This window comes from Xenopus laevis, chromosome 1S (assembly GCF_017654675.1).
Source record: "Xenopus laevis strain J_2021 chromosome 1S, Xenopus_laevis_v10.1, whole genome shotgun sequence".
NCBI classification, from domain to species: Eukaryota; Metazoa; Chordata; class Amphibia; order Anura; family Pipidae; genus Xenopus; species Xenopus laevis.
The window spans coordinates 134,307,953-134,321,719 of record NC_054372.1 but is presented as its reverse complement, the minus strand read 5'-3'; the positions used below and the strand labels follow the sequence as shown (position 1 = coordinate 134,321,719).

Here is a 13,767-nt window from a genome sequence, read left to right as displayed (position 1 = left end):
ACTTTATTACAAAAACATGTGTACAAACAGGTGCATAAAATGTACAATCATACGTGTTTCATGCTCAAATCTTGGGTCCTTTAGCAGCCTTAGAGGGCTTCACCTTTTAATGCCTGTGATAGTAACTGTGATAGTTCTTGCTTGGAACCTAGCATATTGTGGAAGGCTGCTTGGTTGGTGCCAGACCTTGAGCTTGCTATGTTTCCATTGTTCAGTTGCTCCTGTAACATGAAACAAAATATTAGTTATATTATCAGACAGTATTGCTGTATTTAAGACAGAAATCCCTTCTTTAATTCTCACACCAATAGCAAGAACATACCTTTCATTGTTGAGGGCCAATGGCTGAGGAGGGTAGGGCCACTGACTGTCCCTCTCCACCCCCAGTTATGCCTGCCCTCTCCTCCTCCTGCACTCCTGGTCCCTGCCACTTATTCTCGCTCTCTGCGATATGCTTCAGCGCAGCATTAATTTGGCAAAAATCTACATGCTCTTGTGTGCCTACAGTGCTTCAGACTGTAAATCATAACATACTGATCTGCAGAGACAGGACTACTTACACTGTTATGTTGCAAAGCTTTTGGGGGTCTGCGCTTGGAAACAGAAAGGGGGGATTCTAGAATTACTCACTTTATCAAGAGAAACAGAAAAGCATAATAAATAGGAAGATGGGAGCTGGGAAATCTTCTGGAGCACCTAATTTAACCCACAGGACTTGCTGACCTGTCTCTACAACCTGAATCCAACCTGTACAGCTGTGTATCATGGCCAGGAATACTGCACTGTACTTCAGGCTAGTGGAAGGCAAGAATCTACCTGCTAAAGATGTGTAAGTCCTGCTTTGTATCCATGCTTACATTCATGCTTTTCTGAGACCTAGTCTAATCCTTTGAAGATTAATACAAAGTTCTGTGACTTGAATGGTCACTTAAGGTGGGGATAAAGCTCTCAGTGGGAACAGAATTCCTCTCTGAGCATTCATAGTGCTACCTTATATCTGCACTGACACACAAGTTGCTTGAAACACTTAGAATGGTGTATATATGCATGCAACTTCATACTCATTTAGGGTTTGGTAAATATAGCAGACATGCTAAGAGAAACAATTTTTAAAAAATTGCCTTAAATCAGTTGTTTTCTCTGTGTTTGATCTGCTGCTGAACTACTACTACTACTACTACCAAAATCTACTTCTCTGCTCTGTCTCTTTTGTGTCACTGAATGAATTGTCATTTGTATGTTTAAAGTACTGTATGACTAAACTATGACTAATATAGTATAGTCATTTGTAGAATAGTTATTACTAGTGGTCACTAAATCACCATAGAAGTAATAAAAAAAATACTACTCCTGAAGTTAGAAATCATATTTATTAAACTATTGCTCATTTGTCATATTTCATGAAACCTGTTATAATGGTATTTTAATAAGAGTTGGAGAGAGTTCTTGACCGTATTGATGCATAATTATTGCTGTGGACAACTTGAATGATAGGAGAAGTACAGTGCAAATCAGTTAGAGAGCATCAGGTGGCCCTTCTTTTAAATTACACCTCCAAGTACCTCCTTACAGTGTGAGGGTATCGGTAGGATGTTTGATGTAGTTTAACAACATGCCTGTCTTGTGACGTCTGAGGGCTACAAAAGAGTAAGAAATCTACTCCCCTGGCATTTGGTGCACATACAGTAAAAACATGTTGGGCTCAATAGGTGTCACTAGATCAGGAATGTAAATATAAATGACCTGTTGGCTTTTCTAATTCACAGAGCAAGTTCTGCTCCTATAAGAATGAGATTGCCATAGTTACTACTCCTCCAAAGAGTTATATTGAGCTTGCAGTTGAAACTGTTGCTGGCCCAGAAATAGCGTCAGGTTAATGTTTATAGCTGAAATAAATGTCTTCTCTTTTGAAAAAAAGTATTATTTGCAAATACAAGGCTGTGCCATGGGGGCCAACATGGCCCCGGCATACGCCAACATTTTTATGGATTATTTCGAACAAACATTTATTTTTTGCAACACTGAATTTTCTTGCCATATTCATTCCTACATGAGATTTGTCGATGACACATTTTTTATTTGGACTGGCACACAGATTGAACTTGATAATTTTTTTAATTATCTCAACAGCGTACATTCATCCATAAAATTCACGTTAGAATCACATCACTCTATGATTCACTTTCTGGACGTGAATGTACAATATAGTGATACAGGATTTGTGACCTCTTTATACACTAAAACCACTGATCGCAACAATTTACTGAATCCCACTAGCTTTCACCCACCAAGTCTGTTCAAGGGTTTACCAAGGAGCCAAATGCTACGTGTAAGGAGAATCACTTCGACTGACGCACTATATGCGCAAGAGTCCACAGTAATGGCCAATAAATTCCTTAGAAAAGGTTATGATCAATCAGGATTGGAAAAAATCAAAAATGAGATAGGTGTAATACCAAGGGAAGAGTTGCTAAAACAAACGAAAAAATCTAAGAATAAGTCTGACCGGGTACCATTTGTTTCCACTTATGATACCAACTCTGTAGCCATTAAAAATATCATCCTCAAAAACTGGATGATCTTAAAAAATGACCCCAAATTTGGTAAATTATTCTCTGTTCCTCCAATTTTTTCTTACAGGAGGGGGAGAAACATAGGGGACATGGTTAAGAAAAAGAAAATCTCGACTCGATCTGACAAGATACCCCCTGGAACCTATCCCTGTCATAACTGTGGGCATTGCAATAGCATAATAAGGGGTGAATGTGTTACACACCCTTGTAAAGGCACACAACATCGCACAAAGGGATTCCACACTTGCAATTCCTTGAATGTCATTTATTATATTAAATGTCCATGTGGATTAGCATACATTGGCCAAACAAGCAGACCAATTAAAACACGACTTAATGAGCACAAATCAGCTATACGTAACTTTCAACCTGCAGTAGAGGATAAAAATAAATTGACCAAATACACTAAACACGAAACTACACCGGCTAAGCATTTTTTTGAAAAACAACATGGAGTTTCACAACTACGTTGGCAGGTCTTGGAAAAGGTGGAGGTGAGCAGTGGGCAAAATTTAAAACAAGTTATTACAACGTGAAAGTTATTGGATTTGGTTGTTACAAACACAAATGCCAAGGGGATTGAATGAAGAGTTTAATTTATCCTGTTACCTATAACAACCACTTTCGCTACTTTTTAAATCTGTAATTTGCCACTGTGTTTAGAATTTTATCCAGGTTCACCACCTAAAACTTAAGTAACAATCTGCTATGGTGGTTAGAATTGTTTCAGTTTGCAGGAGATTGATAACTTACTTTGTATCTTTTTACCTTTCAGATAAACTTCTGTGCATGATTACTCTCCAAGGGAAAGGTAATACCCCAGTAGGGAAAGTATAATCTCCTTATGTGCCTCATTCCTTGATTTGTTCGTTTCAATTTTTTGTATTTCGTTTTTTCTTCTTATTAATTTACCAAGTTTGGATTATCATTGTGATTGGACATTTCTCTCAATGGACAATTGTTTCAAATAATGTGTTTTGGAGCAATAATTTTTCTTTTTTTTCGTAAGAACAAAAAATGTTTTTTTTGAGTAAAGTTTTTTGACCTTTTTTTTCTGGTGGTGGGAGGGCCGATAGGCTATTTAAGGGCTGTTTGTAATTAGCTTGCCATATCACCTGACGAAGGGGCCTGCCCCCGAAACGTTGTGCTGTTTGACACAATAAATCCATAGGGGTATATCCCCTTTTGCATTCCATTCTGTGTGCCGTTTCCTCATTCTTCGTTTATAGCTGAAATAAACACATACAAATAAACCCCTAAACAAATGACATAGGCTGGATCACAAAAGCTGACAGAAATAATGAAGATATGTTTTAAAACTGCCTGTAAACGTTAGGCCATGATGCGTGGGAGAATGAGACAGTCACCCAAGAAACAGTTTCTCCCACTCCACCTTACTTACAGTAAGTTATTTCTTCTAAAGGGGTGTTAGTCCAGGCCAGGGCAACTTTTGTCTAGAGGGGTTGATCATTTCCAGAAGTAAGCATTTTAACCTAAGCTAAGCCTCCATAAACATATCAAGAGGAGATAGACACTCATAACATAGCAATCTTCATTCAAATGTGCAAAATGTTGCTAAGTAGATACCTAACAGACACATCTTGGCTGGTGGATGTCTGTGTGACTAAAGTCAGGTGTGTTGATTGGTATATTTTCAATGTTGTCACCCTTCTGTTATCAGTTCGCTTTCTAACTGTGACAGTAGTCTTTGGTTATTGGCATCACTGGATGTGATTCATCAATAAATTGACATTATACTTTTTTGTATTATACATTTTTTTGGTACTTTTGTGTAGGGACAAATAAATCCATTACAAAATATTGGCTAAATACTGCACCAAATTTGAACCAACTTTCAAAACGAAGAAAACTGGAAAAATTGCATCATCACCCTTTTTTGTGAAGAGTTTTAAATGTTCACATTTGGTTAGGCCGGGAGAATTAGGCTAAGGCCACACTAGGCGATAGCGCCGCAATTTGACTCTGGGGAAACTTTTGCGCTGGCGTCTATGGGGAATCGCGAAAAATCGCCAGCGTAAAAACACACGCGGCGATCTTTTCTCTACTGTCGCTCGAAATTGCCTCGCTAGGCCGCGTGTGTTTTTACGCTGGTGATTTTTCGCGATTCCCCATAGACGCCAGCGCAAAAGTTTCCCCAGCGATTGCGGCTTAAAAGTCGTGGCGAAAAGTCGCCGCGAGTCAAATCGCGGCGCTATCGCCTAGTGTGGCCTTAGCCTTAGGCCTCAGGCCACAGCAGACCTGAAGCTGCCCCATCTCAAGCCCCCCCCCCATACTTACCCAAGTGACTTTCTTCCTCCTGATTTAGTGCCGTCGGAGGCAAGGTTCTCATCTTATTTCATAGCTACATCAGAATTGTGTTAAGCTTCAAAAAAGTTCTGGGGTTTGGACGAATGTCAAACCATATCCTGGATTCTCCCATGTAGCTCTCTAGTGCTGATCCAAGTCTGTGCTTTTGGCCCACTGTAATGAAGTCAGTTTGCCAATTGTTCCTATTGTGGGTGAGATCATTGGCTGAGAGGAGTTGGACGTCCCTCCTGTTTCCCATATAATCCGATAACTTGGTCCATAGGCCAGTTATATCAGGGCAATTTGACTAAGAATGTATGTGAACAAACTGCACTTGATTGAGTGCTTGGTAGTTTAGCAACCAATTGGGTGGCATGGGAATTGGTTGCAGTTTTATTTCTGAAAATACTACTTTATTTCCCTTGCCGTTAATCCACAAAAATTCTTGCACTGTCAACAAAACTCTGCAGTAATTAGTGATCACCTTATATTGTATATCTACTTGAAATGAAATGCCATGGCATTACTGTGAATAGTCTTTAGAAGGACTACACTTTACTGTAGGGAACTGAAATAAACACTGCCACATTCTCTGTTTAAGTCTGGGCTTAAAGCTTAGTCTACTGAAGTTTACAAACTGTTCTATCTCACTCATTTCAGGAGTCTATTGTTGACATGCTCTGTTAACTCCACATATCTGCAATTAGCTGTGCTGTACTTAGTGCAGGGGTCTGTAACAGAGTCTCTATCTTACCCGTGGTCTAGAAATAACTCCGTGCCATTGCTGGGGTCACCTGTAACCCTTCTATTGTAAAGAGTTTTGATGAGCCCAGACTCCATCACATCTGTGATTTGAAATAGGCTTTTATTTAATCTCTGTGGGAATTTGGATAAGGCCCTAATTTGCTCACTGCTCGGGTCTGGTTTGGGTTTGCATTCAATGAGACAGACTGTACTAAGTTGAAGATGTGGCAAACTGCTGATATCTGCTTTTTCTGGAAGAGGCTGTTCTCAATTCTGGATATTGGAACAGTACTGTTTTAGTCATGAACACACTAGATCTCACACACTGTTGTGGCTTGTACCTGTTGCACTTTATTACTGCATAGAAGAAAACTTTTGTTCAACATTGGTAGGGTTTGAATAGAAGTCAGTATCATTTACTGCTGAAATGCTTTGCATCGCTCACTTTAGGGGTCTTAAAAGATCTTTTCCTCACTATTGGGGACGGGGGGGTTGAACAGGCTAAGGGTCAATTGCTGCTGGGGTCTGGATTTGGATCTTTGTCAATCACTCTTGGGGTCTTTAATGAAGTGCCATTGGTCACTAACAACTGTTTTTTTTAATGGGAATTTGGCACTTTTCATGAAGAGACTCTATACCAGTGAATCTGCCCCATTTACCCTTTTCTGTGCGCTGGAGAATAAAGGAATAAACTTAACATAAGTAATAATTTATACCTACATATACAATCAGATAATAAAATACTTGTCAGCAGATGAGTTCTTCTTGCTGGCTCACTCCACTTTTATTATGTCATGCATACTGAGGGCATGAAGTACTTGCTTCAAGGTGCAGCAGCGATGGGGATGTGGCATTGTGTGTTATGACCTCTTAAGCCACATCTAGCATTGTCATGGTGAGATAAAGATGACGTAGAAAGGCTGCTTTTTTAAGGTAATATTAGACTGAGCTAGGCCATCAGGGATGTTTTTGCGACCAAGTACAGTACAAATCATCTGTTAATGGCTAACTTGACACAATGGTGAACATTCCCTTTAAATGGGGTTGGAAGGTGTCCTTGCTAGACTGGACTATGCATCAACCACTGCTAAAATGTAGAACAGGCCTATACAGTGTACCAACCTATCAGCCATTAATACTGATCAGTTTACTAAATTCAATTAACAATCTGGTTACTTTAAACAACTTCAGTGATACAAATTATCATAGTAAATCAGCACAATGATATTCATTAACTTGCAGTGTCTGGAAATCCTGTTGTACCTGCACTGGTGAAATCAAGACAATTTTCTATATCTTTCATTTTCAAGGTTACTGTATGTGTCATACTGTGCCATATTCACTGGAAAGATCTGCAGTACATTGGGGCTTCCAGGGACATAGTATATTGCTTTTCTACCCAGTTGTCCATTAAGAAATCTCAAACAGTCAAACCCCCAATATTTTAAATAAATCACTGAGCACTAAAATAGCAAAATGTTCCAGTTTTAATGGAGATATAACCCCACCAAAAAAAATAAATAAATATATATATATATATATATATATATATACAGGTATAGGAACTGTTATCCAAAATGCTCATAACCTGGGGATTTCCAGATAAGCGGGTTTTCCATAATATGGATCTCCATACCATAAAGGAAAAATATACCCCCAAAATAAACACTAAATCAACAGATAGTTTACATCATATTAAGTGGCATATTAAAGAATCTTACCAAACTGGTCTATATATTTAAGTAAACCTTGCCCTTTTACATCTCTTGCCATGAGCCACCATTTTGTGATGGTCTGTGTGCTGCCTCAGAGATCACCTGACTAGAAATACTACAACTAACTGTAACAGGAAGAAGTGTTGAAGCAAAAGACAGAGCTTTGTCTGTTAATTTGCTCATGTGACTTAACAAATATGGTTTGTTTGGTATGTTTGTGTGCACAGTGAATCGTACAATACCAGGGGGCTGTCCTTATTTTTTAAAATGGCAATTTTCTATTTATGATTACCCAATGGCACATACTACTAGAAAAGTATATTATTATGAAAATGGTTTATTTACATGATGCAGGGTTTTACATATGAGCTGTTTTATGCAATATCTTTTTATAGAGACCTACATTGTTTGGGGGGGTATAGTTTTCCTTTAAAGGGGAAGGAAACAAACCCCCCACCCCCCCCACCCGTTTGTTGCCCACCCTCCCTCCTCCCCCCTGGCCTACCCCTCCCGCTGGGCAAATGCCCCTAACTTGTTACTTACCCTTCTGCGCAGGTCCAGTCCAGGGAGTTCACAGACGACATCTTCTTCCACGCGATCTTCTTCCTGCTGTGAATGGCGTTTTGGCGCATGCGCAGTAGGATCATTTCGCCGGTACGGATCTACTGCGCATGCGCCAAAAGTCACGTGCATGCGCAGTAGATCATACCGGCGAAATGATCCTACTGCGCATGCACCGTTCACAGCAGGAAGAAGATCGCGTGGAAGAAGATGTTGTCTGTGAACTCCCTGGACTGGACCTGCGCAGAAGGGTAAGTAACAAGTTAGGGGCATTTGCCCAGCGGGCAGGTTTGGGGAAAGCCAGGCTCAGTTCTATTTTATAGTAGTGGGCTAAATTTAGTTTCTATGGCAAAGAATCCCAAATCTCTGACTGAGCATCGGCTTGCCATTTCTTAAGCAATACAAACAGCTCCAAATGTCAAGTGAGCAATCTTTATTCAGATATGGAGGAGGGACTATTTTTTAGAAAGCCTGTAAAAGACTGACTTGTTTTTTACTGTTATTGTTGGATTTACTTGCTATTAAGGGCATTGTGATTCCAAATATGACATTAGTAAGCACCTCTTATTGTTGCTTCAGAAAGAGTCGCCCTACAGGAGTCCATTATGAAGATTCTTTTTTTTTTTTTTGGTACCAAAACTCTTTTCTAATATCCAGATGGGCCCTCCGTCTCTTTCGCTCCCTTTTCTAATCAGAGCTCATTATTTAATTAGAAATACTAATTAAAAAAGCAGCTGATGAAAGCTTGTGGGAGGCAGAGGGGAGAGAGACAAAAGAGAGCTCACAGTGTGAGACGAAGGTACCTTGTTCCATGGAAATAGAAAGGGTTGGTAATTAACTTTAACTCTATATATGCAATGGTGTTTTACAAGTTGAGCTGCCTAAAGCATCCAAAAAGCTAATGTAACTGATAAACTATATTAGCAAATGTCAACATTTATTTGTGATAATAGTAGATGTATAAAAAACAAATCTGCCTATGACAAGACTCCCCTGTTAATCTAGGGCTAACAGGGATAGTATGTTTTACTTGGTTGCATTCTATGTTGTGACACTTTGGGCCACATTCAAATCGATGAGAAAATGTTATTTCATGGTTTATCACATGAAAATTTACGGTCGAGATTCAAATTGAGGAGAAAAAAAATTTCTTCTAATTTAATCAGTTTTTCCCCCATAGTCTTCAATAGAGTTTTCATGTGACACACAATAAAATATTCCAGAGTAGAGGTATAGGCTGACCACTTTAATACATGGAGTATCAGCCATTTGTCAGGTTTACTGAGCTGGCCATTCTTGAAAACCCTTGAAGTATTGGCAGATTTTTTTTGTTCTATCATAGAGCAAACCAAACCAAACCAAAAACCTCCTTAATCAATATGTAATTGGGACTTTAGATGACATTAGACTATGGATGTGGTCTCCCCATTTAGCCCATTTGATGGCACAAGAACCAAATGATGGGATTAGTCCAATGGGCAAAGATACACTAGTTTGGTGGATGGCTTGTGCATAGCCAGCTTTAGTTACAAGTGTATCATTTTCTATTTTGTTTTTTGATCATCTACCTCTACGTATTGTTGTTGTTGGTACTGGACCGAATTATAGCCCCTAGTAATAGTACCCATGTTTTTCTACTAATGTTTAATCTGTGGATAAGGTTTAACAAGAACTATCTTACCCTCTGAGAATTTGAGAATGGAGAATTTAGCAATTCCACTAGATAACAGACTGGCTGGTGCACAAGCTCATATATTGTCAGGGCATGACATTTTCGGTGTGCTCTTTAAATGCCATTGTATATTAGCAGTCCATTATTTTAGAACTATTGCCTGTCAGGGTCTTTCCTTCAACATTTAATTCAAACTAAGTAGTCTTGTATGGGCCAAAGCTTGCCATCTGCACAGGAAACCAAATGCCAGAAACCTTGAATGGAGTCTTGTGTTGCAGAAAAAATACAGACTGGTCTGGGCATGTACCCGCAAGTTATACAGTCACATGACTTGTTATAACAATACAATTGCTTTAGGGCAGTATTCCAGGATACCTATAATTACAAGAAACCAGTGTCGGACTGGGACACCAGGGCCTACCCAAAAACCTTAGACCAGGGGCCCACCAAAAAAACTGCACTGTCAGCGCTATTATTCTTCCTCTCCTCACTCAACCTCTGTTTTCTTTACATACTATAATCTTTTATTCCATCTATTTAGCCTCTTTTTCAGTGGCGTAACTACCGGGGGAGCAGGGGGTGCGATTGGGCCAGGGCCCGCACCCCCTCAGGCCCCCCCCGGCAGCTCGCGCACCGGTGTTTTTACCTAATGCGGCTGTAAATGTAGCCGTTTCCGGTGTACGGAGGGGGGCGGGGCCCGGCTGCACATCCCGTGCCAGGGCCCGCCCCCCTCTAGTTACGCTGCTGCTCTTTTTCTCATAGAAATAGGAGATGGCCATGAAAAAAGCCAAATATTTAGCAACAATGTTTTTGAAAATGTAAAATTGATTCATTAATAAGACTTAATGAAATACATTTGTGAAATCATTGGCAAAGCATTACTAAATAATCTAGAACTCTCAGCTTTGGGATCCTTTATTTAGTCACATTTATCAATTGTGTCAAAAGGGCATGCATGTCAAGTATATAAGCCAACAATTTACTAGAACAGTGAACAGAACCTAGACACGTGCACGACTTATCTGTGTTTTCTCTTTGCCAAGGTCGGGCACCAGTGATCCATACTGCATTGTCAAAGTGGATAATGAAGTTGTGGCACGGTGAGTACAATAAGAGTTGTTTCTCTCTATACAATTTAGCATGGAGTGGTTCTTCATTAAACTGTTGGAGTACGGTAAAATAGATAATTTAGAATATTTTTTCTAATAGGATTAGAGACTACATTTGCACTTATTATTTGCTTATTATGTATTTCGTGTTTACCCTTCACATGCCGCAGATGGTAGAATCTACAGTACTACTAAAAACAAGAAAAAGCAGTAAAACCCCACACTACCTACTACTAAAATTAATTGAGATCGAATTATATAAGTGCTTAGTGATATTATAATCATATGCTTAGTTCTCAATCAATTTAGCAATGGTATTAATGGTATTTCAATTCATGGTTCTTCAAGGTTCTTATATGGATTAAACAAGGTGCTAGTGCTGTAGTTGTAGTGTAGTGTAGTGCTGTAGTTATAATTTTAAAGTGAGTTCATGGTATCACACCAGAACCAAAGAAGGAGATGGCACTCCATTCAAGGAAAAGGCAGGTTTATTACAGATCCCACAGGGATCTCACTTGAGATCCCCGTGGGATCCGTAATAAACCTGCCTTTTCCTTGAATGGAGTGCTGTCTCCTTCTTTGGTTCTGGTGTGAGATAAGCAGTGGGGACGCTGCGGACAGAGCACCCAACAAGGAGCACATGGAGCAGCGCATGGGGGGTAAGCTGGGAGCGGTCTAATTGGTGTGTAAGAAGTTCATGGTATCAAACAATTAAAAATAAAGCATCAGCAATTCATGAATAAAAGTTAGAAATTAGAAAATAGTATAGAGGTGGAGTTGTCCCGAAGAAACTCGCTGTGTTGTTCTAAGCCCTGGGACACCACACGTGGGAGAAAGGCAGAACACTGAGGACTATGGTCTCGTTACTACGTTTAACTGTCTTGTAAGGAGAGCTAACTTTGCTATAAAACCAATAAATCCTTAGTGCCTTAGAGATAAAAGAGAATAAAAAGAATGAATGCTGCGCTAGTAGCGCTACAATTTCATTAAATTTCTCTGGATCTGAGATTCAATTTAAGCTTAAAAAAGGTAAGATTTCAATAATAAGCTTTTTTTAAAAAAGGTTTGAAGGCGAGCACTAGCACCTTATTTAATCCATATAAGAACCATGTACTTTTAGATTATTCATCAATTTTGTGTAGATAAATTTTATTGAAAGTCACAGCACCTAATTTATAGCACTTAAGCACTTTAATCATTTTAATTATTTGTATATAACACAATTGATTGAAATACCATTAATTGTATGTTGGTGCTAAATTGATTGAGAACTAAGCATGTGATTATAATAGCACTAAGCACTTATATAATTAGATCTCAATTAATTTTAGTAAGGTAGTGTGGGGTTTTACTGCCTTTTCTTGTTTTTAGTATCCCTATTCTGGTTTATATACCTCTACACAGCCTGAAATTGGGTAATACAAGTGAGTGAACATTAAATACAAGTGAACTATATTTTTGTTTGCGTTCAGAATCTACAGTACTGGGACACAAGTAAAAGAGCAACACCATAGTAGATTTTAAGGCTGGCCATACACATGCCGGTAGTAGCCACTCCAGATCAGGTTCTCATCTTCTTGGTACTCGTATGGCCCCCTCAAATATTTGTTGGGCAGATTTGAAAATTTACTGTGTATTGCAACTCTGCATACAGGGGTTAAAAGGAAAATTAAAGGACAAGGAACGTCTAAAATAGAATAAGGCTAGAAATGCTGTATTTTGTATACTAAACGTAAGCATGAACTTACTGCACCACCAAGCCTATTCAAACAAATGATTTATGCTTTCAAAGTCGGCCACAGGGGGCTGTCATCTTGTAACTTTGTTAAACATCTCTGCCTGACCCTGACCCTGCACATGCTCAGTGTGGTCTGGGCTGCTTAGGGATCATCATAAACAAAGCTCCTTGAATTCTGCATGGCTGGTAAGTAAGGCGGGGGCTCCCCCTGCTGTTCATAAGTATGATTGTTTCCCTGCAGCAGTTAGGGACCATCTGACAATTCCTATCCACAGCAGTAAATGAAGGGAGAATTTCACTGCATACAGTCAGGTCTCTTATAAAAACGGTACACATTTTTTCATTAAAGTATATTGGAGATAGGTTTCTATATCATTAAAGAAAGTAAAAATGGGATTTTATTTTTTTGCCTTTCCTTGTCCATTAAAATACAGGACGTTCCACTTGCAAAAAACATACATCAATGTAAAAACAGGGGTGACAGTTTTAGAGGACATTTTCTAATACCCAGGGCACAAGGTAAGAGCATGCACCTAAGTGCTTACTTATCAAGCATTTGCATTCTGGCTCTCAAGCACTACAACCTAAATCCGGTGATTCATGCAAAGAGTGGTGTCAGGAGATGCAATATAGCTCTGTCACCACAACATGGCTGTACCTCCTGCCACTCCCTTACTTGCATATCTGATTGACGTGCAAGTTAGGGGACAGGATTGTGGTATTCTTTGCACACTGATCTGTGCATGGTCAATGATCCCTTTTGACTCTAACATAAGAAAATCCATTGGTTACCCTAGTCAGCTGCCTCTAAATATAGGGAATTTAGCACATTATTAGGCTCAGAACAGAGTGAGGTCTCTGTGAAAGAAAGATAATACTGATACTGTGTATCTTTACATTCTCACTAAATCCTTTTTTCAGAATTTCCCCACTTTCCACTAACACTATCTAAAATATAACAACAAATATTTGTTGGAAACACAGTGCAATGTAAGCAAAAATGGGACAAAAGTTTTGCACACATTTGTTGCCCCTAAAAGGTACGGATTGTTATAGTGTTATGTTGCAAATCACTAACACAGTACTTGTTTATACTGTATGGTCTGTCTCCCCAGTTCTAGGAAATACTCAACATATTTTTCATCTCGCTATTTAAAAAAAACAGTAGTTCATTGGCTTTACCAGACATTGCCACTTCCCTGCAATGTTATTATCACTTGCTTAGAAAATGTTTTTCTTAATTTTACATTTGCCTAGTTCTCTCCTTTTTCACTCTAATATCATTAGTCACATTTTTATTTCTTTACAATTTTCTTTTCTAATCTATCAGCTCTAGATTTGTTTTTAA

General features: G+C 39.0%; 1 protein-coding gene across 1 annotated transcript in view; it reads left to right on the top strand.

Moving 5' to 3' along the window:
* The first annotated feature begins 444 nt into the window (after positions 1-444).
* Positions 445-13,767, top strand: part of rasal1.S (RAS protein activator like 1 (GAP1 like) S homeolog) — a 41,781-nt gene continuing 28,458 nt past the window's right edge. The window contains 2 exon segments of the mRNA XM_041580244.1: positions 445-829; positions 10,616-10,672. Of these exon segments, the coding sequence (XP_041436178.1) occupies positions 765-829; positions 10,616-10,672 (122 nt within the window). The 5' untranslated portion in view covers positions 445-764.